Here is a 26,138-nt window from a genome sequence, read left to right on the forward strand (position 1 = left end):
AGTCACGGATTTGATTCTTAGGTCAGGAAGACCCCCTGGAGAAGGGCTGCTGCTGCTAAGTCACTTCAGTCGTGTCCGACTCTGTGCAACCCCATAGATGGAAGCCCACTAGGCTCCTCTGTCCCTGTGATTCTCCAGGCAAGAATACTGGAGTGGGTTGCCGTTTCCTTCCTGGAGAAGGGCAAGGCAATCCACTCCAGTATTCTTGCCTGGAGAATCCTATGGACTGAGGAGCCTGGCGGCCTAGAGTCCATAGTGCTGCACAGAGTCAGATATGACTGAAGCGACTTAGCATGCATGCAGTACTCACAGTTAATAATCATTGAACATGTTGTAAACAGGCAAGTACTTCAAACTAGTTTCTCTGTCTCTAAATTCTATGCTTTTACTTTTGCGTAGTAGTACTTCTTTGATCCAATTAGGAATCTGGGTTGCTGGCTTTGCTACTTGCTACTGGGTGACCTTAGGTAAGTTATTAGAGCTCTTTGAGCCTCAGTTTCATCATCTATAAATTGGTGATAATACTTAACTCACCAACTTATTATAAAGATTACAATACAAGCAGAGAGCATAATGCTTGGCACACAGAAAAAAAAAAACCCTCAATAAATATGAACTACTCTTCTTTGTCTATCCATAAAGCTAATCAGGAATTAACATTGCTCATACTCACACAGAAGGAAGTGTTCAGCCAGCTCGTCTTGATAGCCTCTCGATCTCTTTTTAAAAAAAAAAAAAAGTGTATTATTTATTTGTCTTCTGGCTGCTCTGGGTCCTTGAAGCTGTGGGTGGGCTTTTTGGCTGCACTAGGTCCTTGAAATTGCAAGTGGGCTTTCTCTAGTCGCAACGAGCAAGGGCTAGTCTCTCGTTGTTGTCTGTAGGCTTCTCATTATGGTGGTTTCTCTTGGTAGTGGAGCACAAGCTGTAGGCTTGTGGGCTTCAGTAGTTGTGGTGCACGAGCTTAGATGCCCTGCAGCATGTGGAATCTTCCCAGACCAGGGGTCAAACCCCTGCATTGGCAGGCGGACTCTTAGCCACTGGACCACCAAGAAAAGCCTCTCTTTTTCATCATAATTTTTAATGCTTAAAAAATCTCCATATGAGCAGTTATATCTCTATTATCATGCTTTCTAGGTGTGTCTCCCCTAGATTCAGTTCAGTTCAGTCACTCAGTAGTGTCCAGCTCTTTGCAACCCCATGGACTGTAGCACGCCAGGCTTTCCTGTTTATCACCAACTCCCAGAGCTTGCTTAAATTCATGTCCATTGAGTTGGTGATGCTATCCAACCATCTCATCCTCTGTTGTCCTCTTCTCCCCCTGGATTAGTTTTGCCAAAGATTTTCCCTATTTCCTTATTTCTTTGACTTTTCAAAGAATTACCTTATTGGTCAATTTCAGACTTTTTTTTTTTTTTTGTGTTACATTAATTTCTGCCTTTATATTTTAGAATTGTATTTGAATTTGTTAATCTTAATAAATTACATCTATTTGAAACATGGAGTTATATATGGGAGCAATTATGTATTTGATCTATAATATTTGGTACACATAAGGGCCAGGACATCTGGAAGGGATTCTGCTGTAATCTTAACATTCTTCTACTTTCGTTGAATTTAGTTTTCTTTTTCAATTCAGGTTTCCTGAGTTGAAAGTTTGGTTCACTTGTTTTTACATTTTTGTGTTTTCTGTTCAATGCATTTAAAGCAGTAAGTTTAAATACTACTTTGACCATATCCCACAGATGCAAAGCTGCATACACGGGAAAACAACTTTTCTGTTTCTATGTTTTCTATGTGGAAGGGTTTTACTAATAGCTTCCTTCTGTTACCGTTTACTACTGTCATTTGACATTCTTTGGTTATTTACTACATGGTAGGTCTAGGACAGTAAAAGTATCACACACTGAAAACAAAGACCAGATGAATTCTGGGTGCCAAAAAGGTTTTCACCATGATTTTTCTCTGTGGGCTACAATTTTAGTCTGTCTATCCACATTTGGTGTAATTTAGAGAAGAAGGAATAAGTGAAAGATAGGGGATAAAAATTCATATTCAACTATAGGTTACTAAAGTTAGCAATGACCATGGTGTGTATCTGTTACCTGTATTACCTGAACTTTAATTATGATTGATAATAAGAGAGTTGATAAGAAGAGTTTTGGAAAGTCCTACAAAAAAATCTATTATTTAGGCCAACAGTTCTCAATCTGGGTCTGTGAACTTTAATGAAAAATAAATATACACATTTTATATACATATATATATAAACATATGCATTAATAATACATATGCATCAACGTATTTTTTCACTAATCCTTAACTGAAAATGATAATTTCCTCCATTATGAATATATTCAGCAAACCATAGTAATATTAGAAATCTTTGACTTTGTTCCCAATAGAAATCATGCATATTTTCTACCACATTAAGTTGGTACAGATATCTCAAAATATTGTTTATGTATATCACTACGGCAAAATTACTGTAGGTATTGATTTTGTTATTTGATGCATTAATCAGATCAGATCAGTCACTCAGTCGTGTCCGACTCTTTGCGACCCCATGAATCACAGCACGCCACGCCTCCCTGTCCAACACCAACTCCCGGAGTTCACTGAGACTCACGTCCATCGAGTCAGTGATGCCATCCAGCCATCTCATCCTCTGTTGTCCCCTTCTCCTCCTGCCCCCAATCCCTCCCAGCATCAGAGTCTTTTCCAATGAGTCAACTCTTCGCATGAGGTGGCCAAAGTACTGGAGTTTCAGCTTTAGCATCATTCCTTCCAAAGAAATCCCAGGGCTGATCTCCTTCAGAATGGACTGGTTGGAGCTCCTTGCAGTCCAAGGGACTCTCAAGAGTGTTCTCCAACACCACACTTCAAAAGCATCAATTCTGCACTCAGCCTTCTTCACAGTCCAACTCTCACATCCATACATGACCACAGGAAAAACCATAGCCTCGACTACACGAACCTTTGTTGGCAAAGTAATGTCTCTGCTTTTGAATATGCTATCTAGGTTGGTCATAACTTTCCTTCCAAGGAGTAAGTGTCTTTTAATTTCATGGCTGCAGTCACCATCTGTAGTGATTTTGGAGCCCAGAAAAATAAAGTCTGACACTGTTTCCACTGTTTCCCCATCTATTTCCCATGAAGTGGTGGGACTGGATGCCATGATCTTCGTTTTCTGAATGTTGAGCTTTAAGCCAACTTTTCACTCTCCTCTTTCACTTTCATCAAGAGGCTTTTGAGTTCCTCTTCACTTTCTGCCATAAGGGAGGTGTCATCTGCCTATCTGAGGTTATTGATATTTCTCCTGGCAATCTTGATTCCAGCTTGTGTTTCTTCCAGTCCAGCGTTTCTCATGATGTACTCTGCATATAAGTTAAATAAGCAGGGTGACAATATACAGCCTTGACATACTCCTTTTCCTATTTGGAACCAGTCTGTTGTTCCATGTCCAGTTCTAACTGTTGCTTCCTGACCTGCATACAAATTTCTCAAGAGGCAGATCAGGTGGTCTGGTATTCCCATCTCTTGAAGAATTTTCCACAATTTATTGTGATCCACACAGTCAAAGGCTTTGGTATAGTCAATAAAGCAGAAATAGATGTTTTTCTGGAACTCTCTTGCTTTTTCTATGATCCAGCGGATGTTGGCAATTTGATCTCTGGTTCCTCTGCCTTTTCTAAAACCAGCTTGAACATCAGGAAGTTCACGGTGCACATATTGCTGAAGCCTGGCTTGGAGAATTTTGAGCATGACTTTACTAGCGTGTGAGATGAGTGCAATTGTGCAGTAGTTTGAGCATTCTTTGGCATTGCCTTTCTTTGGGATTGGAATGAAAATGGACCTTTTCCAGTCCTGTGGCCACTGATGAGTTTTCCAAATTTGCTGGCATATTGAGTGCAGCAGTTTCACAGCATCATCTTTCAGGATTTGGAATGGCTCAACTGGAATTCCATCACCTCCACTAGCTTTGTTCGTAGTGATGCTTTCTAAGGCGCCCACTTGACTTCACATTCCAGGATGTCTGGCTCTAGGTGAGTGATCACACCATCATGATTATCTGGGTCGTGAAGATCTTTTTTGTACAGTTCTTCTGTGTATTCTTGCCACCTCTTCTTAATATCTTCTGCTTCTGTTAGGTCCATACCATTTCTGTTCTTTATTGAGCCCATCTTTGCATGAAATGTTCCTTTGGTATCTCTGATTTTCTTGAAGAGATCTCTAGTCTTTCCCATTCTGTTGTTTTCCTGTATTTCTTTGCATTGATCGCTGAAGAAGGCTTTCTTATCTCTTCTTGCTATTCTTTGGAACTCTGCATTCAGATGTTTATATCTTTCCATTTCTTCTTTTCTTTTTGCTTCTCTTCTTTTCACAGCTATTTGTAAGGCCTCCCCAGACAGCCATTTTGCTTTTTTGATGCATTAATAAAGAAGCAAATATATAACTATTATTATCTATGGCTGTGTAATAAATTACCCCCGGCCCAAATTAATGGCTTAAAAAATGAATACATATTATTTCACAGTGTCTGTGGGGTAGGAATCTTGCAAGACTTCGCTGCGTATGTTGGCTAAGAGTCCTTTACCAGGCTACAGTCATCTTGAAGTTCCACTGGGATAGAGTGTGCTTCTATGTGGTTGTGGGCAGGATTCAGTTCCTCACAGGTTGTTGGACTGGGTGCCCCAATTCCTAAGTGTCTGTTGACTGGAGACTTTGCTCTGTGTTTACTGTGTGGCCCTCTCCACAAGACAGGATAGAGCATGACAGCTGCTTTCATCAGAGTGAGTAAGAAATGGAGCAAGAGAGGACGAACAAGATGGAAGCCAGAGTTCTTTGTAACCCAGTAGTGGAGGTGACATCTCATCATTTTTGCTGTATTCTCCTTTGCAAAACTAAGTCACTAGGTCCAGTCCACACTTAAGAGAAGGGGGTTGTGCAAGATAGGAATACCAGAAGGTGAGGATTATTAAGAGTCAGAAGCTGCTTATATCAGAACTATATAAAAAACTCAGTTTTAGTATTTTAATAACTTTACATTAATGTAATCAATTTCCTTTATATTCTAGGTAGCTTATTTTATGCATTTAAAAACACTATTCTGAAAAAGAGTCCATAGATTTCACCAAACTTCCAAAAGGGCACTTGGCTCTAATTTGATTCAGGTCAGGTACCTTCAACACCTAGGGGAATTTGTTAGGAATGCCTTCAATTTAGAAACTAGCCTGCCTCATGTTATCTTAGTCTGATACCCTAGACTAGTTTATAACTCTCAGTGCCATGAAAATAGCATGGCACATTTGAAAACATAAGTTTGCTAGAGAATACTCCATAAATTGTTCTCAGTCCTACTCACCTGAATTAATATGTGTGTGGTGGAGGGAGAGAGGTGTACAGCCCTCTGTCAAGCATGGTTGATCACAATTAAACTTCTAATGCTTGCATATGGCAACTGTCATTTGAACCTCAAAATCGCCATATGATATAGAAGGAACTGATTTCTCCAAGAACACACTAATTACCAGATCACATAGTGCTTTTTCCAACAATCAAGCTATGTATGAGAGAGAGTGAGTGAGTGAGTGAAGTCGCTCAGTCGTGTCCGACTCTTTGCGACCCCGTGGACTGTAGGCCCCCAGGCTCCTCCATCCATGGGATTCTCCAGGCAAGAATACTGGAGTGGGAGATAGTGTAAAAAAAAAAGAGAGAAGTGATGTTAAGATTCTTTCCTAAGTCTTTCCTATGTGTCACCTGCTCTGGGCAAAACTAAAGATAATGGTTGTCATCTCTGAATTACATTTTCTGCAAGCACAGCACTAGCTTTGTATATTGTCATAACAGTCTAAAGTAAATTCTATTTTATAAAATCTCCCATATTTAGATAGAAGATAATTTGTTAACGATAACTGGGGACAATTCTCTTATTTGATTTGCTCAATAAAAACTCAAATGCATCACCTTCCCAAAGCCATCCTTTCTGAGTCATAGTACAGGTGATTTTCCTCATAGTTCTCTGATCCTAAACAAGCAGCAGCCCAGTACTGTCGGTTATTTTAGATTTTCCAAGATGACACAAGAAAATTTTTCATGAATGCTGCAGTTTGGGGGGTTGTTGTTGTTGTTGTTGTTTTTGTAGCTTTTCCAAATGTGAATCCCTCTCAAGTCTCTACAATCGAGTCATGATGGAAAAGAAAAAGGGTCAAGGAACACTGACTTACTAGTTAGGCAACACGATCAGCCAATCCATTTTTGTTGACCACATTTTCCTACTCTGCAAAAGGTTCCAAAAGATTAATAGAAATGATGTCTAAGCTCCCTTTTATCTTTAATACTCACTTTGCATTGTGAAGCATCAAGAAAAACTCTGGCTACAGGTAGGACATGTGACCAATGTGGCAACACCCTGGGTCACTCAAGAGTGGCCTTAACTCTCTAGCTTTCAGCAGAGAAGAGGGAGGTGAGGTGAGGCTGATGAGGAAGGGAGGCGGTCATTCTTCGAACAACTCTTTCAGGGCTACTCAGGAATTCACCTGGCGCAGATGGGCGGGGAGTGTGTGTGGCGGGGCGGAGGGGGGGTTGCCTGCGTTGACGACAGAAGGCTACTTCCGGCTGTGCTGCGTATGACGTCAGGGACAGGCCGAGCCTCCTAGAAACGGAGGAGGAAGGGCTCGCGAGAATTCTGGGAGGCCGCCCCGAGATTCCGGCTCCGCGGCGGCGGGTCCCACCTCCCGGGGGCGGGGCGAGGGCGGAGCGGGCAGAGGGAGCAGACGGTCGCCGGGCCGGCTGCGGTCCGTGCGGAGGCTGAGCCGGCCGCGGGCGCGACCGGAGGCAGGTGAGTGCGCTGTTGCGGCGCTCCTTCGCGGAGGAGGCTAGGGGGTACGGCTTACCGCTCCGGCCTCAACTCTGAGAGCCGGATCAGGAGAAGATCTTATGTGTCTTAGGGTGTCCAGGGAAAGCCGGGCTGATTTCGAGGCTGGAAATATCTCCGGTGAAGCTCCGGTGACGGCCTTGGCCCTCTTGTTCCTTGGGGTGATACTGGCCCCCGGTGTCCGGAGAGGTGGCCTGGGGCCCGGGGAGGAATCTTTGTCCTTCCTGACTCCTTTGGCCTCTCGCCTCCACGGTCCCCGAGCCCCGGGCTCTCTGTCCCTGCCTGGGCTTCATAAACAATAACAAATGTCGTGGACCTTCCCTGTATCCCCTGCTCTCCCGTCCGGTGCCCTCCAGCCGATGCCAGCGAGGGGAAGGCTTCTGGGCATGGCTCTTAGATTGTGGGGGCTGTTTGTGTACCATTCCTAAAAACTGATGCGTCAGATTGCTAAACATTTCTCAAATAGATACAGTAAAAGCCGTCCAGCTCCCAGAAGTCAAGGAGTGTTTAAAGCCGGTCTCTCAAAATCGGACCCTACCGCTGGAATCCTAGACCCTTCTTTGCACCATCATTTTCTCCCACTCCCTTTTTTTCACCTTTACTACGAGGGGACGAACGAGTGGTTGTTTGGTATGGGTTAAAATAGGGAAGGTTGTGTCCGATGGAGGAAGGAAACATTTCACCCTTAAAAGTTGCCAGGTAGAGAGCAAAAGAACTAACTTTATTTTCAAAATCGGTGGCCTCCCGTTTACTGATACTACTTTTGTTTTATGGGACCGCTTTTCGTATTGTGCATTTGGAGGAAAGACATAAAAAGAAATGGGGAGGGGGGCGGGGAGAGCTGGTGGTGCAGGGAGTAGTGGCTTGTCCAGAAAGTATGATGCTAGTGTTCCTCACTTGATAAAATGCAGAGCCAACGCTCCTGTCTATTTCACGCAACTTGGGATAAGTTTTGATAGAAGCCAATTGCTTGGAAAAGGTGGCCTGAGTATTAGCTTTAATACTACTCAAATCTGAGGAAACAGCTCTAAGTGTTTCAGTTATGCCTCCTAGCTGTAAGCTGGGAGTGAGACTTGGTTTCTAGGGGGCTGTGAGTGGGGGACGGGGTTAGGCCTTCTACTTGTCAGGTCTCCTTACTTTAAGGCAGGGTTTATTGTTGTTGAAGCCCAGTTTTGCTTACTGAGGGCAGGTTTTTGAAAGTTCTTTGTCTCGGTCATAAATGTATATAAGATACTGGAAGCCTCTTTGTGTTTGGTTTTTCTTTGTATGCCTCAGGATATATAAAACAATTAAGTTTATTGTACTGTCTACCAGGAGCTGAGAGGTATTGTATGTGAATTGACCATTCTTGTGAGTATATGAGGGGAGAGAAATTCGTCCAAAATAGGATGTTTAAATTATGATGACATTTGTTCATTGCATAGACTCGTCAAAGTACATTTCTGTAAAAGATTCTGATCTCAGAGGAAGTACAATGGATAAAAAAAAAAAAAAAAATTTTTTTTTTTTTTAATCTGGCTTAGCATTTGTGGTGTTCTCCTTGTTAAGATGGCTAATAACATTCCCCGTTTACTTGGGGTATGTTTAGAATGAGAAACAAATTGGGTGTTGTTGTCTTTGTAATCCTTTGGAAGCCCCTGCCACTGGGGAATGAAAAAAAAATTAGACTTAGGAAAACCACATTAAATGAGTGCAATTCTTCTTTAGCCTTTTGTGTTTGAGTTTCTTTTTAAATAAATCATAGAGTGGAGACCAGAAATATTTGTGCAAATAAGGTGTCCTCAGCAGTTTTTATGCTGAAAAAATTAATTTCTAAAGGTAACACACTATAAAAACAAAGGAAGAATCACAGTTTGTAGAAAGGGATAATAAAGCAGCAGCCTCAGTTCAGCCATTTGTTCTCAGAAAAGTTCTGTCCTCTCAAAGTTAGGGCTGCAGCATCATGTTAGCAAAGTTGGATAACCCTTTAGATAGTGTTTTCCCAGTGATCTGGGATAAGTTGGAGGCTCTTTTGCATGTGTGTGGCACTTTTTTGAGAGACAGAAAAGGGCACAAATCAAAGCCATAAAGTTTTGCATCTCAGTGTAATGTGAAAATGATTTTATTTTACATAAACAATGGAGGGTGAATCAGGCAAGCATATTGTCTTCTAGCAACCCCAAGATTATGTTAAAATTAGCAGATGGGTAAGTTATGATTAGGTTGACTTGACATATGTGGAAATTATGCTACTGTATTTCTATATTAAAAACACCATAGACTTTTTGAATGAAATAATGAGAGAGCTTTTAAAGCATAAGAAATTTAAAAAATTAATTTAAAAAGATAACCTTGGTCAGTAGTTAAAAGATATTAAGTGAATCCTTCTTCTCCACCTCCCAAATTTTTGTTTAAGTCTTAAGAGAGTGTTTACCTAGGTATGTCCGGTACTGATGTGTGCTGATTACATAAAGCTCCTTTCTCCAGGTAAATGTTTTCTAATTGATTGACACAGTATTATTGTTCAGAACCTTTAGAGAGAAGGAACTGAAGGGCAACAGTGAGTAGTATTTGCTGCCCTGTGCACTCAGATGAACTGTGGTCTTTTGTCTTTAACCTGATGGGAAGAAGATATTCCTAAATAAATATAATACACAATCCATTTTGTGGGGAAGCCGAGGAGGAAGGGGTTAAATTCTACTAGGCCAATTAAAGAAGGCTTTCATCAGGGAAAGACATTTGTATAGATGATTGAGATGATCTAGTCATATGATAATCATCATAAACAAACACTGTATATAATGCTGCTTGCTCCTAAGCTGTTACCGTGCTAATCTACCTTGGTTTAATCCTTAGAGCAACTGTGTGGAGTGGATGTTTTTATTCCCATTTTGCAGACAGAGTAATTGAGGTATCTAGAAAATGGTAAAGCAGGGGTTCCCACCCAGGAATTCTGACTTGTGTCCTTGTACTTAACCAGTCTCCTTGATTTTTCTTCCACTTTTGATGATGTTGGTTTGGGAAAATGCATTCATTCATCTGACACCTAAATTTAGGGACCTGTTTTCTAGAAAGAGCTCCAAAGTGGTGAAAACCCAGGTAAATAACGTTATTTTTGGCATGTTAGATACTGACTCCGTTTTTAGAAATTGCTCTTGGTGCACATTACGGTATAATCCTTGAGTGGGGTTTTGATAAATTTGATTCATTACCTAGTAGCAGTACCAGCAAGGGTTTACAAGAGAGAAGTTGTAACTATGTTAATTCCTTTGCCTAGTGGAATGTTTGAATCATTGTATATTTTGGCTTGTAATTTTTTAAAACCACTTGGCACTGGGTATTTTTTGGATTGAATTGGGAAGTTGGAATTTAATTATTGAACGTCAGTCTCAGCAGCCCTTTTTATTTTTTATTTTCACAACAGCTAAATTTATAATCAGTGAATTTGAATAGTGTTGAACACTTGAATCAGTGTTTTGAATAGTGTTGTACTTGTATAAAATAAGAGAAGTTCAGTCACTGATACTGTTATGTTAGGGCAACTTTGAAAGCTCTTTGGGGTTGTGAAATAAAAGGTACTCTAGAATTGCAGTGGGCCCAGTACTAGGCTACTTGGTAAATGCTTCTTTGTTGAATGAATGGTCTAACTGATTTTATTTATGCAGTTTCAGGAGTGGTTTGCACTTGTTGGTTAGGTATTGAAGTCACTTTAAATTGAATTTAAAGATAAGGGGAAAAAAATTATCATTAGACCATACTAACCATATGGATACTTAGCTGTCCTTTCCTCCCAGCAAGATGCAGACCTTTGTCAGAGCCCTTATCAGCTGTACTCATAATATTAAGTAGAGCTCTAGGGGCACAGTTTTTATGAATGAATATAAGTATCCTCTCCTTGTGTGAGTGTGGTAGATTGTAGGAAACCTTGACAAGCTTAAAACCTAATGGGAAAAAGTGGCAGAACAAAATCCAGGATTTAGAGCCCAGTGTATGTATATTATTATAGTAAGACACAGATTGCAAAACACATTAAAAAAATGTTTTTCCACACAGCCTGAATTAGTAGTGATGGCATATTATTTCCATTTATCACCGCCTGATTGACAAAATTTTGGGGATCTTCAGCCCATAATTTCAGGGAGATGCTTTTAAGTCTACTCTGCTTTGTTATTAAAAAAGAAAAATTACACATTCCTTTAAGTACAGGTTTTATTTTGAAAGGTTATTCTCAGTAAGGAGGAGTATGAGTTGGGCAAACTCAAAGGGAAACCAGACATACCCTCACCTCCTTGCTGATAGTAATTTTGGAGGCATCTTTTCCCATCATAGGCTAGTTTTGTCTCCAATGAAAGTCCACTGAGAGCTGTAACCTCCCTCAGACCTTAGCAGTTACAGGTCAGATAGTGAGTTGACCGTTCATGTTGATGTTGTGTAAATTCAGAAAGGCCTCGAACTTTGGCAATTTGTCTGTGGCTTATGACAGTAGTACTTGTACTGTGTTCAGCTTTTAAATTCTTAAGCTCTTTGCCTTCCCCTGAATTAACCCTAGACAGGTTGACAACCCAAGTGGGTGTTGATTCTCTGGCCACCCATATGGAATGTTTCCTGTTTTCCTGGTCTTTTGCTGATTCTTATTGGTTCCATAGGGCTTCCCATATTGCTCAGTGGTAAAGAATCTGCCTGCAATGCAGGAGACCTGGGTTTGATTCTTGAGTTGGGAAGATCCCCTGGAGAAGGGAATCGGTACCTATTCCAGTATTCTTGCCTGGAGAATTCCATGGACAGAAGAGGAGTCTGGTGGGCTACAGTCCATGGAGTCGCAAACAGATACAGCTGAATGGCTAACACTTTCACTTACTTTCACATCAGATCTCTGGTTGGTGACATGGGTCTTAATATCCATGGATGCAGACTTTTCACATGTTAGAGTGTTTAAGACGCTGAGCTCATATGCAAAGGCAGTGTCCATTGTTTTTAACCTTTTACAATTATTTGCTATCTCTTCATCTGCTTCAGGAGGGGATTCAATTTCTCTTCTTCCTAATTTTAGGACGCTTTTACTGTTTTTGCAGTTATCAAATATGATGGCGTTAATAATGATTTCCCAGTTGACCCTACTGGTAAAGAGTCTACTTGCCAATGCAGGAGATGCAAGAGATGCAAGTTCGACCCCTGGGTCAGGAAGATTCCCTGGAGGAGGAAATGGCAACCCACTTCAGTATTCCTCCCTGGAAAAATCCTATAGATGCAGAAGGCTGATGGGCTACAGTCCAGGGGGTTGCATAGAGTTGGACATGACTGAGCTGCTGAGCATATGCATGCGCGTGCACACACACACACACACACACACACATCTCAAAATCAATCACAGATACAGCCACTTCCCCAGAATAAAAAACAAGATGGTAGAAACTGAAGTGATTCTACATGATGCTGAAACCATCTATTTTGGGTCAGCAGAGTTGTGGTAGCTTTGCTATGGAGCCTCACTTTCATTCTTTCTGTGAATATTTGGAAAATTGAAAGTTACACATCACTAAGCACTTTTTTTTGTCCTGTTCTCCTTCTATACAGTCATTGCTCTTCAGCTTTTATGACTTGGAGATTTTGGCTACGCTTCTCTAGATTCTTCAGCAGTCCTGGAAGCACAGTAAGTAATTTGTGTATTTAACACGAAAAATGCTTTGTGGTAATCCATATTTCCCAAATGTTGTCGCCCAGCAGTGGAATATAGACTTAGTCCTCTGTATTTCATCTTCCCCGCTCACATGTTCTTGGCTTCTTTTTCTTCCTGAATGTCACCAATCAGGGTACAGGTCAAGTAATAATTTTACCAACAACAGTAATCATTAGCTTAATACTTACTATGTACCAGATATAGTACTGAGTGCTTTATATAAATATTATCTCATTTAATCCCACAGCAACTGTCTGAGCTGTTATCTCTAGTTATAAACAAGGAAACTGGAGCCTAGAGGGGTGAAGGGACCAGGGCCACAGGAGTAGATAGTTAAGTGGCAGGGTTAGAAACTGATCTCTGAGATCCAGGGTTGCTTTCTCTTATGTTGCTTTATTTTATTACAAAAAACTTCTCCTGTGCTATTTAATTTACCTCCTCCTTCTAGTCTCAGCTGAATTTTGTTTCTTTCCTCTCCTCTCTCCTTTTTTTAGGAGTTATTTACATTTTTGATATAGAACATAAATTCCTTTGGGAAAAGTATACAGAAATAACTTCAGCTCTGCTCAGATTTCCTATAAGGGGGGACCTACTCTTGGCGAGAGCGAACTATAAGAATACTAGTAACACCTTATGTTTGTATTGTGCTTTAGAGTCTTATAAAGCATTTTTAGACATTTTCTTGGTTAATCCTCAAAGCAAACTTAAATTTGTGTCTTTAGATTAAAAGCTGCCAAAGGTAGTTTGCTAAGGCTTCTGCAAAGTTAGTTGATGAGATGGTTTTGGGCCTCAGCAATTTTAATGCTGAAATAAATGATGTGATTAAATGTTCTGATTTCACACCAGTTGGGAGCAGATGTATATCATTGTAGCACAGCATTTTCCTAAAGGGTCTTACAGTTTTGAGCTTTTTTGGTCAAAATTGAGAAATTGGAATTTTAGTTCTGCATTTTGAATCATGAACTGTTTTAAATCCTCAATTCTTACAGTTCAGGTGAGTGATAGTTAAGTTTCTGTCTGCCTCATCCTGCACATAGCTGTTGGATTTAACTAGATTAATTATGATGAAGGAATGGCTGGAGGGAGGATAGATATTGTTTCAAAAGTGAAATTAAAGAAAGAGGGCTTGGTGAGGAGTCTTCCAGTAGCTTTGTTTTAGGAAACCAATTATAAGCTTAAAGGATGGACAAGCTTCAAGTATTCACCTATGGAATTTGAGTGATCAGAGAGTTTATTGAATGATCCATTTTTGAAATACTATCTTGTACCTGTATCTTGCTTTATTAAATTTAGTGTTTGCCCCGTTGTGGACATTTATACTTAGCTGAGCACTTGTCCATTGACTTGCCCCCATTACGGAAACGCCATAACATGTTTGCCCTTCATAATGATTCTGTATGTGTAAGCAGGGGCTGACTTTAGAGACTGGGGAGTTGCCTTTTGTTGTGTTTTTACAGTAGTGACCCATTGCATTGGGACACATCTTTCAAATCTGGTTGAGGATGTTCTCCTTATGTCCACTATTACTTTGCCAAACAGAGTAGACTTTGTATTTTGGTGGTGAGAGTGGAAAAATTTCAGCCTTGAATTGTGTGTATTATTTGACCCACTGATATTCTTAATACTGGCAAATCCTCGAGGAATCACAGACTCATAATATTTTCATGAGCTTAATCATCACAGTTCAACATTTATCAGCTATATTCTGGACACTTTATTAGGTACCGTGGCAAAATAGAGACAAGTGAAAGGGATTGCCCTTCTATTTAGGAAGGTTCAATCCAGTAAGAGACATAATGTATGAGTACAAGTAAGTGTAAATCAAGCAGAAAGTGATAAACAAGTAACAGGGTACTGGGAAACAGAAGGAGAAAAGAGTGCTTCAGGCTGGAGGGATTAGGATGGCTTCCTATATAAAGTGAAATAGAAATTGTCCATTTATGAGTGAAAGACATGCCAGGGGAGGGATTAGCATGAGTTTGAAATATCTCTATAACACCTGATGAGTTTTGTGTTAATTATTTACTTCTTTCTCTGCCCTTTTGGATTTGAGCCCATTCAGCTTAGAGAACAGGTGTTTTTCAGCTTTTCATTCTCTGCATCATCAACTGTGCAACCTGGTACATTTAATTAAAGTTCTACTTTAGTAAGATTACAGAGGCAGTAGTGTATATGGGACGGATTCAAGGGAAGATGGACTGGAAATGGAAAGACCGAGGAAGAGGCTGGTTTAAATAATCTAAGAGATTGCACTCGTGCTCAGTTGTGTCTGACTCTTTCATGACCCCACGGATTGTAGCCCACCCATGGGGCTCCTCTGTCCGTGGCATTTTCCAGGCAAGAATACTGGAGTGAATTGCTGTTTCCTTCTCCAAAAGGATTGATAGTGAAATTTTCTAAACCTGGTGGGAATAAGTAAATTTATATTAAAAAAATAAATAAATAAACCTGGTGGGATTGGAAAGGAGACTTGGATGGGTGAGTGTTGGCCCTTCATGCTGAGATATAGGGAGTTCTTTGCCTCTGTGATTACATGTGAGGTCTGTGTCCTGTTCCAGGAGATGCAATGATGGAAAGATGAGTTGTACCCTCAAAGCAGGCAAGCAACTGCCGAGCTACCTCAAAGTTTAGAGATAATTGCAATAGCATATAGCTGCTGTAATGAAGGAGCACTCAGGAAGAAAGGAAAAGGAGCACCTGTTGGGAGAATCAAAGGTTTCCAGGGCGGTGGTGGTGTTGGAGCTTAGACTTGAAGGGTGAGTAGGAGTTTTTCTGGCCAACGAGCAGGAGGAAGATATAATAGCACAGAATGTGAGAGACTGGGGATTACTTTAGTGTTGGGACAAGAGGCTAGGTAAGATAAATGAACTTGTCCTGGTAAAATAACTTTTTATTTGCTATGTTTTTCCATATTTAGTTTATTTAGCTTCAGCACTCTGAACTTTTGTAAGGAAATGTTTCTGTTGCCTCTTATAACCTCCTGGAAGCACCTCTGCTGTGTTTCCCAAGTCGGCTGCCAGGGATACATTGTCTCTTGCTCCCATTTTGTGAAATTAAACAGAAAAGGTAATGATACCATTAGCCAGAGAGGAAAAAATCCTAAAACCCTTTCCTTTGATGAATGTGTGGAGCAAGTAAGCTTGTTGTATGAGAGTGCAGCACCAGAACACAGCTTCAAGAGCACCTGACTTGAGAGGAACATAATTATTTACCTTTCCCATAAAGTTTTATGGTGCCCCTAAAACTTTCCCAGAATTGTAATATCTAGTGCTGAAGTCCTTTTATTCTGGATCTAGCCTTGATTTTTTTTTTCACCATCTTCTCTAATGCTTATTGTGTTGTAATTACTTAGTAGGACTCTAGACTTCAAATGGTGTCAACCGTTACCTCTAGTTTGTCCTGTTTCTCTCTGTTTTGCTCATTTAGAAACCTGCATCTGCAAGTCATGGTTCTGAGCCTCCCCATTAGACTGCTAGAGCTAAAAAGCATTTGTGGTTTCTTTCCACAAAAGTTTACTTGCTTCAGCCATTTGTTTTTCTGTCCTGTGGATTGGGCCACTGACACAGAATATAGTTAAATTGTTTTTTAAGGACAACCAAAAAGTTCATTGTAGACTCCAGATGGATTTATACCCATTGTATTTCTAGGTGAAGGGTTGGGGGGGTGGCAGCTGTGTTAGCTTTACTACCATTAGTGGTAGTAAAAGTTTATGGGTACTGCCAGGAAGAGAGTGAAAGACAAGGGCAGGAGAAGAAAGAGAAGGCGTGCAGAGGGGCAGGGCAGGTTTTGACTCGGGGCAGGAGAAAGGTGCTTATGGTTGAAAGAGGTCAAATATCTCTGACACCTGTTCCAAGTGTCTCTGGGTAGAACCAGTGTCATTTTTTAAGGTGAAATTTTAAGTCCTCTCTAAAAATACTCTGGGTATATTGTTGTGCCAAAAATGACAACTTGTTTTAATCAAACATTTCTGGATTTAATTTTTTAAAATGTGTTTATATACCTGTGTCTCTGTTTTTAGAATTGAGCAGAAAGGGAAACAAAAGCCAATACACTTTAAATATTAGTGGAAATTATAGCTACATTTTGGAAAACCTTCAAGACTTAAAACCATAGGTTAAGTCTAGCCCCAGTCAGGCACAGGGTGACAGAAAGGGAAAGGAAGAATAAGTAGGCACATGTGTTTGGGTAAAACTACATCCAGATACCAACCGTATAACAGGACCCATAGAGGGGGACATAGAACAAGAAATCAAGTGAGAGCCTGTGCTCTCCTGTCTTGGTCAGTCAGGGACTCCTTCCCTTTATGGAGACATTATCAAACAAGAAACTTTAGTTCCTCAAAGTGTTTTTTCATCCTTGAACAAACATGGCCAAAGAATTAAATTAAGTATGAAAAAAAAAAGTATGATTTTAGTTTTTCTGTAGTGGTGATAAAAAGTTTTCTCAGATTGTAAGAAATACTAGATTGAATTAAAGTCTTTGACTCATTTCAGAGGTGAAAGATCCTATTGAGGTCAGATAGTCCATTTCTGTGCTGTGAATTCCCCCTAATCCTTGGTAAGTGGGTGTTTAGTCTTTGCCTAAATATTTCAGTTCCTTGCAAAGAAAAGAAACTTAACAGATCATGAAATCACTGACTTTCATTGTCCTGAGTGATTGGTGTTCTCCAGCCTTCTGTCCCCAACCCTCTGCTTACTTCTCACACTCTGGGGTCTGGATGATCTCATAGGCTCTGATGTTTCCTTCAGTGACTACTCTGTGATGATGACTTTCAAACCAGACCCCTTTTCTGAGCTTGAGACTCCAGTGGCTCATCTCTTTCGTAGACATCACCACCTGGGTGTTTTTCCAGAAGACTCAGTGTTACCTTCTCTTTTCCCGGAATCTGTCTCAGGCTTCTTACCTCCTCCAGTGCACAGTATTATTCTCTTTGGTTGTCCCAGCCATAAAGCTGGAAATCATCCTTGACTCTCCTCTTGTTTATCACTCACATAAACTCTTAGTTGCAGCATGTGGAATCTAGTTCCCTTTCAGGGATCGAACTTGGGCCCCTGGAACTGGAAACATGGAGTCTGAGCCCCTAGACCACCAGGGAAGTCCCCATCTCGGCTCTTTCTACAGTGTCAGTATCTTCATGTGGACTCCAAATTATTGAAATAACCGTCTTTTTCTGCTACCAGCCTTGTGCTCTTCCAGTCCATTTTATGTGTGGTTGCCAAAAGGGTTCTCCTCAAACATAAATCAGATTATGTAACTCCCACAGTTACAATTTCCAGTGATTCTCCATCATCTCCACCAGATTCCTTACCATGGCCTGTGACCTGAGTCCCTTCAAGAAGTGGTGCCCTTTTGCTTTTCTAGCCTTCTCTTTCATTACCCCCTCTACTCACCTCTGCAGCTTTCTCTGACCTTGAATCTTACATGCTTCTTTCTGGAATTCCTTCTCCCACACTCTTCTGGGTAACTCCCGTGCTTTCTTTCATACCCTGCTGAGGTATCTCTACTTTTGAGGTTGCCTTCCTTGATCCCGCACCTCTTGTTCAGAGTTAGGTACCCCTCCTTTGCATTCCCACAACATCTTGTAATACAACACAATCATAGCTAACACTGTGAACATTTCCCATGTGTCCAGACTTACTGAACCATGCCTGTGCCAGGCCTGGGACAGTATAAATTGAAAAACTCTTCATTACACAGATTTCAACTGATTCTCATCACAGAATTAGAGATAACTTTATATCACTGAAAGAATGATGAAGGAAATGGCAACCCCTCCAGTATGCTTTCCTGGGAAATCCCTTGGACAGAGGAGCCTGGCAGGCTATAGTCCATGGGATTGCAAAGAGTGAGACACGACTGAGCAACTAAACAACAGCAAGAGTGACGACTGAGGACAGCGGTCTCAATCTTCTCTGTCTCAAGCTAAGCATGTTCAAATTTGTTCAAATATCAGGGATTTCAGACTTTTTACTTTCCTGACTACTCTCTTCCACATGTGTTATATTTTGTTAGTTTTCTCTCTTAAAATGTGTGGTTCACTTTTAGATAAAATACAGTTGTCATACAGAGAAACAGGACTTCACAGGTTTGTGGTATCTGGATATATAATGACACAACTTAATGAATAGACTTTGCTTTTCCAGTTCCATAAATGTCAATTTGTGTGTATGTGTGTGTCCAGAAATATTTGGGATTATGGAATCTACTTATATTTAGCAAGTGACCAGGAGACTGAGAAGCAAGACATCAACTAATGAATTTATTAATATCACTGTGAGTAGAACGGAAACTTCATAATTTGGTCAGCGCACTGTCACCCCAGTAGGACAGTCTACTTGGGAAGTGGTTAATTCTAATCAAAATAGGTCATCTTAATGAGGAGTGTCACTGAGCCAGGAGAGCTGATGGAGCCTCTTTTTAATAAGGATACACCTACCAGCAGTGCTCTGGACATAGTTAGCCATCTCTGTCTCAGACAGTGTTGGGAAATACAGGCAAAATCTTGCTTGTTAAACTCCTGTCCCCACCCCCAACAGATTAATGTAATATTCTTCTCTTAACAGGCTCACCAGGTGGTGCTAGTGGTAAGGAATCCACCCATCAGTACAGGAGACACAAGACATGCAGGTTTGAGCCCCGGGTCGGGAAGATCCCCTGAAGTAGGAAATTGCTCCCTACTCCAGAATTCTTGCCTAGAAAATTGCATGGGCAGAGGAGCCTGATGGACTACAGTCCATGGGGCCACAAAGAGTTGGACATGACTGAGTGACTGAGGACCTTCTGTTAATACAGTCTTTCCTTTAGCCAGACAAAAACACAATTGACAATGTTTCAGCTTTCTTAGGAGAAGGCAATGGCAACCCACTCCAGTACTCTTGCCTGGAAAATCCCATGGACGGAGGAGCCTGGTAGGCTGCAGTCCATGGGGTCGCGAAGAGTCGGACACGACTGAGCGACTTCACTTTCACTTTTCACTTTCATGCATTGGAGAAGGAAATGGCAACCTACTCCAGTGTTCTTGCCTGGAGAATCCCAGGGACAGGGGAGCCTGATGGGCTGCTGTCTATGGGGTCACACAGAGTCAGACACGACTGTAGCAACTTAGCAGCAGCAGCAGCAGCAGCTTTCTTAATTCACATTCTGTTATAATCCAGCCTCCCAGAAAGTACACCCTGCTCACTTTTGATTGGGTTTGAGTGTTCTTAAATATTTTCAATTATACCTTTTCTTGGAATTACTTATGTTGATAGTCATTTCTAATTATTTTGGTTCATGCTGTTATTACTCCCAGAAGGTGACTTAATTTTCAAATTGTGAGGACATTTTACTTTGTCCTTTTGTACTACTATAGCACACTGCCAACTATTGAAAACTTCTCCAGGTCAGAACCCAGTGCTACAGCCTAGTGTATGGCATTCATCTTGCTTGTTTCTAATCTATGTCTATTAACTCAGCCTAAGATTGAGATCATGTAAATTTTGAGGACAGCTTTTCCATACTTTTAATTTGTGTCAAGCTTTATTCAGCAAAATCTTAAGTTGTTCCTTATGTATATAATAGGTTATCACAATTTATATTTAGCATTTGTTTTTGAATCCAAATATAATTTTTACCTTCTCTCTATTAAATTTCATTTGTTAAAGTTAACCTTCTGTAAAAATTAGTTTGGATTCTGACTCTGCTGTCCTGCTCTTGGTTATTCTCCAGGATCTATTCATCCTCCAGTTTTGATAAGAGTGTCATTAAAAGCTTTATCTGGTTCATTGTTAGTATAACTGCTGAAGCCCCATAAGTCTTGTATAGAACTTGTCTATGAGCATTCTGAGTTTTATTGCTTTATAAACACATCTCAGCCCATGTTTCCTCATCTTTCTCCCTTACCCCTTTAAAAAACTTGGAGAGTGAAGCTTGTTAAATACCTTTCAAAGAGTCACATAGATTGTTTGCCTCGTAGGTTTGCCAAGAAAAGAAGTAGAGTTACTGGGCAAGACTTGTTCCTCCTGAATCCATGTGGATCTCTAGTGACCACCCATCTTTGTTCAGAAGCCATCTGCTTTATGATCTTTTTTCGAATATTCTTCAAGCTGGGTGATAAGCCTAACATTATTACTGATATTAGTGTTTCATCATATCCATGCTCTTTTGTAATGTTCATGTTAGTATTTTGTAATGTTCATGCTCCTTCCTCATTTTGGAGGATTGGGAGGCCTGTATTCTGTCTTTTAGCAGAGCTCTCAGGTCTCCATAATCCATCAAAGAGTACTTGTCCTCAGCACAGTTCACAGGCAAATTCCTGGTGTGTGACCTTGTCAGCTGGCTGAGTCAGAAGACCTGCAAGGCACTGGGGGCAGCTCTTTTGTGGCCCCCGCCGTCTTGGGCTTTGGTTCCCTCACCCCATGGACTCCACTTCCGGCTGTCATCCTGAGGAGGAGACCAAGGAAGGAGGCCGAGTTCAAGTGGGGGATGCACACTGGACAGAGAGTTCTCTTTAAAGTAGGGGCTGGACCTGCCTCTCAAGGACATTGTAAAATAGAAACATGTAAACTGTAAGGTGGTATTCAAGTGTAAACATTTTAAAAATCGACATAAAAGTAGAGGTCGTTCTTTTTTCCCTGTCATGTGTTAACTACACCGTTCACTTTAACCAGTGTACCCAGGCCTTTTGTAAATTTTCTCTCCTGGACATAAATTCAAAAGCCCCTTTGGTAGCCCTTGATGGTTTTCTTAAGCTCAGCTCACTGTGGGCTTTTTGCTTCCTGATGTCACCCTGAGCTGCTTTTCCAGGTGTCCATGTTATGTGTTGTCTTTTATCTGTGTCTTTTAAAACCTCAGTTCGTTGGAGAGCTCTGTGTGCAGCTAGTCTTTTCAGACTCTTCTCCTTTTCTCTGTTGCACATTATAACCAGAATGCCATTTTTTTTCTTTATACCAAATCATTTCAGTTGTACTTTTTTCTATGTAACTAGAGTGAACCAGGGCATACTGTTTGGTTCTATCTCTTTCCACATGTCTTTCTCACTTATCTTCTTTTTTTAGTTCTCTCACTTTATCTCAGCCTTCTTTCCTAGATTATTCTAGTGATATAGCTTTAAGAATTATTTACTCTAAAACCCAGAAGTTTAAACCTGTTATTTTATCAAGTTCTGTGTGGATATGAAACATCATCCTAGTTATTCTTTTAAATTCATTTTCAGTTTATAATTTACTTTCAATCATGTCTGACTCTTTGCAGCCCCCTGGACTGTAGCGCGCCACACTCCTCTCTCCACAGGAATTCTCCAGGCAAGAATACTGAAGTGGGTTGCCATGCCCTCCTCCAAAGGATCTTCCCAACCCAGATGCTGAACTCAGGTCTCCTGCGTTGCAGGCAGATTCTTTACTCTCTGAGCCACTAGGGAAGCCCAAATTTTCTTTCAACCAAGTTTGAAATGTTGTACTATCTCCAGGGCAGTAATCATGTTTTCTACTTCCTTTGTATTTTCCTTGTTGCCTGCGTGCTTGGTTGTGTCTGACTCTGCGACTCTATAAACTGTAGCCCACCAGGCTCCTCTGTCCATGGGATTCTCCAGACAGGAAAACTGGAGTGGGTTGCCATGCTCCCCTGCAGGCGATCTTCTTGACCAGGGATTGAACTCTCATCTCCTGCAGCTTCTGCATTGCAGGCGGATTCTTTACCTCTGAGCTACTGGGGAAGTCCCATTATCTGGCCCATAGTGGATGCTCAGTATTTTTGTGGGATTAATTAATCAAGGATAGTTTAGCTAGAATTCTGTTCTTGAGAACTTCCTAAAACATATGATGCAACTTCCCCTTTAGAGTCTCAACAGGGTTTACTTTTCTTTCCTCTGAAGTTTTTGTAATTTCTGTTCCCTAAGCATGTCCCACATTCCTGTCCCCAGCAATTGTAGAGTTGAGAGTTACTCTCAGGTTTTCCAATTAACCATTGCTCTTCAGTCATCTGATTTCTTCCCAGTAGTTGTATTCCTATCCAGAATGTTTCTTTCCCTATGTGAGAGGTGGAGGTTAAGCAAGGCATTATCAGGTGCCTTGAGTTTTAGCTGTAGGAGAGCTCTAGCAAATATCCCAAATGTTGAAGTCCCCATTACAGCTTGGTTTCTTTCTGTGTCAGCTTCAGCCTCTAAAATAATCCAGACCGGCAGTTCTTTATGTTTCTAAGTCCCATCCCTTCAAATCGCAGTGATGCTTAGTGGTATTATAACTTATTTTTAGCTTATTTTTATAACGCTAATTTTCTTTCTTTATTTAATCCCATATTCTGGACATGGGTTTGCAGGTGTCTAAGGCTGCATTGTTGCTCACACCTTTCCCATTTCTTCTTCTGCAATAAATAACTTGCTGGACCATTCTCACTATTGTCATTTTTTAAAGAGAGACTGACCAGCTGCTTTCATTGTTGCAGTAATATCTGAACTTTTTCTATCTCTTTTTCCACTTTAAGCTTAAAGTCCACTTGATCAGTAAGTCAAAATTACATAGTAACTTCTGAGAATATGTTCAGAGGAAACAAAAACACTAACTGGAAAAGATATCTGCACCTCCATGTTCATAGCATTATTTACACTAGCCAAGACATGGAAATGACCTAAGTGTCCATCAGTGAATGAATAGATGAAGAACTTATGCACACACACATACACACACATACACACTTGAGACAGGTTCAGAAAAGTGAAACATAAATGAGGTTGGAGAAATCAAGAAAAGCTTCGTAAAAGAGGGGAAATCCATTAGGCTTTCAAAATAAAAGTACAGATGAAGGGAAGGGCCATTTTTATGTTTAGATTTTCCAGAGCTTGGTGGTAAGATTCATTATGGCATGTCTCTTGGTTGATGAGGGGTGAGACCAGCAAATGATGGAAAATAGAGTTAAGTAGTTAGGGTGGAGCCAAATTATGGGGTTTAATAAAAGCCAGGCAGAGAAGTTAAGATTGGAATGGAAAAAAGGAGACAGCTTCGAAGTTTTTGAGCCTCCAAACGCCATCATCCAAATTCTGTATACAGAGCCGTGATTTAGAGAAGGGTGAGATGGCCTCGGGAAGACCCGCTTGAACGCTGGTACCGTCACGTAGGGCTTCCCAGGTGGCGCTAGTGGCAAAGGACCCTTTTGCCAGTGCAGGAGACGTAAGAGACACAGGTTTGATCTCTGGATCGGGAAGATCCCCTGGAGGAGGGCACGGCAACCCACTCTAGTATTCTTGCCTGGAGAATCCCTTGGACAGGGAGCCTGGTGGGCTACGGTCTATGGGGTCGGAGCGACCAGCATGCACGCAGGCACCATCATGTTACTGAAAGTGCAGTCAGGGGCAGAAGTATGGGTGAGGAGTAAGATGCGATGGGAGAGAGATTTCAGCAGATTTTATTAATGAACCCGAAATGGGAAAGGGAGAGGTGTATGAAGGCTGCTTTCCAAGATTCTGATTGGGAGAAAGGTTAGTGCCATGGCTAGAAATGGGGTTGTTAGCAGACTGGCTGTGGGGGAAGAGGTACACATTTACTTTCTGACGTAATTAAATGTAAGTTTTTTGTAAGATGTTTAAGTTGAAAGGAAGAAGCAAGAAGTAGGAATGAAGAGATAAGAAGGTGTGTTACTCATCCTTGTGGAGTATGCCTTACAGGCATAGGGAAGGGTGACTTCTCTCTCTGAAAGTTCAAAGACAGAGCCAAGAACTGGCATTCGTGGATGGCTTCTTAAAGATAAATCTGAAGAGATTCTGGTGTTTATGTCGGTTGAAATTACTTTGAAAGTGATCCCTGCCCTTGGTGATAAAAGACATGTAGTGATATTTTAGGAAATTAGAAAGTTTGAAAAGGTATCAAGTTTTCAGTTACCTTTGAAAAAATATCAAAGGAAAAACAGATAATTATTGGTGACTTTCTGGTCTTTTTCTTGTGCATCTAGAAGAATAGGAAATTTATACATATATGTAAGTATACATGTGATACACATATGTACGTGTGATCATACACTACATACGCTTTCATAGCTTGCTTTTTTGTTTAATGTTGCGCCGTAATCATTTTTCCACATTGAATTACTGCTTAAAAGTACTATTCTTTAAAAACTATATTTTCCCCATCATTTAGATTTATATTTAATCAACAGCTTTATTGTTGAACACTTAGATTGCTTTGAAATTTTTTTACTCTGTTAATAATACTATAGTAAACTTTGATAAAATATATATTCTTCAGCGGTTACTTAAATATGAGCTCTTTGAAAGCAAAGACTTCCATATCTGTAGGACTTGGAAGAATGCCTAGACATAGGAGTTGCTTAATTAAAGAAAAAAACAGTTATTGCCAGGATGGAAGAAGACCATTAAATTCTCAGTTCCTCTTACTTCCTTAATTCTGATTCCATGCGTACTTCGGAATCTTATTGTGATTTGGCTGTCAGTAGGAATCTGGTTGTAATGAAATGACTGGCCATGTATGTCCACATGACAGGTGTTCTTCCCTCTGTCACTGTCATATTTGTCATTCTTAACCATTTTTGAGGGGTACACAATACAGCATGTGGGATCTTAGTTCCCCGACAGAGATTGTGCCCCCTGCTCTGGATGTGTTTTCTTTTGAGGACCATTATCACCTTATTTTCCTATGGTAATAAAAGCACATTTTGAAAAACTGGCTGACCCAGTTCACAGATTCATTTTACTTAGGGAAAACTTTAGTAGAAAACTAGAAACTTTCTAATTGTATTAGGGGAAGCCTAGTGTAAAAACCTTTTAACTAAGAGGTATGATTTGAAACATATTTTTGTACTGGAGGCTTCTATTGAACTCTACCTAAACCAAATAAGACCTGCTAAAAGCTGTAGAAATAGATTTATTTTTTATATTCCATCCAGATCTTTTCTGTTGCACCTTATGCTTATGTTATGTATTGCCCCCAAGGGAATCACATAAAGCTGTCACCATGTTCATGTAACACTTGAAATGACTGTTCCCTTAGTTACTAAAGGGTTGTATTTGGTTATGGGTTTTGATCCCAACTGCCCAGGGTTTGGCTTGGCCAGATCAGCTACTGAAGACTTAGATATCTGAATACCTTTCACCAGCATATCATCTGCTCTCACCTGGCTTGGGGATATTCTCTCTGGTATGACCTCTGTGTCATAAAATGTTTCCCAGTTTGTGTTATAGGAAATATGAATCCTAAAAGATTACAATGTAATTCATCATGTTAAAAGATTCTAGAGTCAAGTTAAGGAAATTCTATTTCTTCCTTAGGAGATTTATCTGTTTAACCCATTAATCCTCAAATTTATTTCACACCTGGTACCCATTTTCTCTTAGACATCTAAGAAAAAAATGTTTTATAGAACACACTTGAATAACTGATGCTTTGAGTCATTACTGTGTTGTTTTTCTGCTTGTGAATCAGTTTGGTTCCATTTTAAAGTTTTAGGATTTTTGTTTCTGCTGCAGATTTTAAAGTTTTCTTTATTTTAAAATTGTTACTTTTCTAGTCTGCAATGTATACATTGTTTCAATGATGGATTCATTATGTAGACTTGCCTATGCTATGCTAAGTCACTTCAGTCGTGTCCGACTCTGTGTTGACCCCATAGTTGGCAGCCCACCAG

The 26,138-nt window shown here is 40.5% G+C and overlaps 1 protein-coding gene across 4 annotated transcripts in view; it reads left to right on the forward strand.

Annotated features, from left to right (window-relative positions):
* The first annotated feature begins 6,694 nt into the window (after positions 1 to 6,694).
* STK38L (serine/threonine kinase 38 like) overlaps positions 6,695 to 26,138 on the forward strand; it is an 80,758-nt gene continuing 61,314 nt past the window's right edge. The window contains exons 1-3 of one of the 4 annotated variants that reach the window (XM_070371238.1): positions 6,695 to 6,838; positions 12,428 to 12,503; positions 19,094 to 19,157. In XM_070371238.1, the coding sequence (XP_070227339.1) occupies positions 12,447 to 12,503; positions 19,094 to 19,157 (121 nt within the window). In that variant the 5' untranslated portion in view covers positions 6,695 to 6,838; positions 12,428 to 12,446. Of the gene's footprint in view, positions 6,839 to 12,427; positions 12,504 to 15,088; positions 15,287 to 19,093; positions 19,158 to 26,138 lie in introns of those variants that run through there. The other 3 variants (XM_070371239.1, XM_070371240.1, XM_070371241.1) reach the window with 3 other exon arrangements.

This window comes from Bos mutus, chromosome 5 (assembly GCF_027580195.1).
Source record: "Bos mutus isolate GX-2022 chromosome 5, NWIPB_WYAK_1.1, whole genome shotgun sequence".
NCBI lineage: Eukaryota > Metazoa > Chordata > Mammalia > Artiodactyla > Bovidae > Bos > Bos mutus.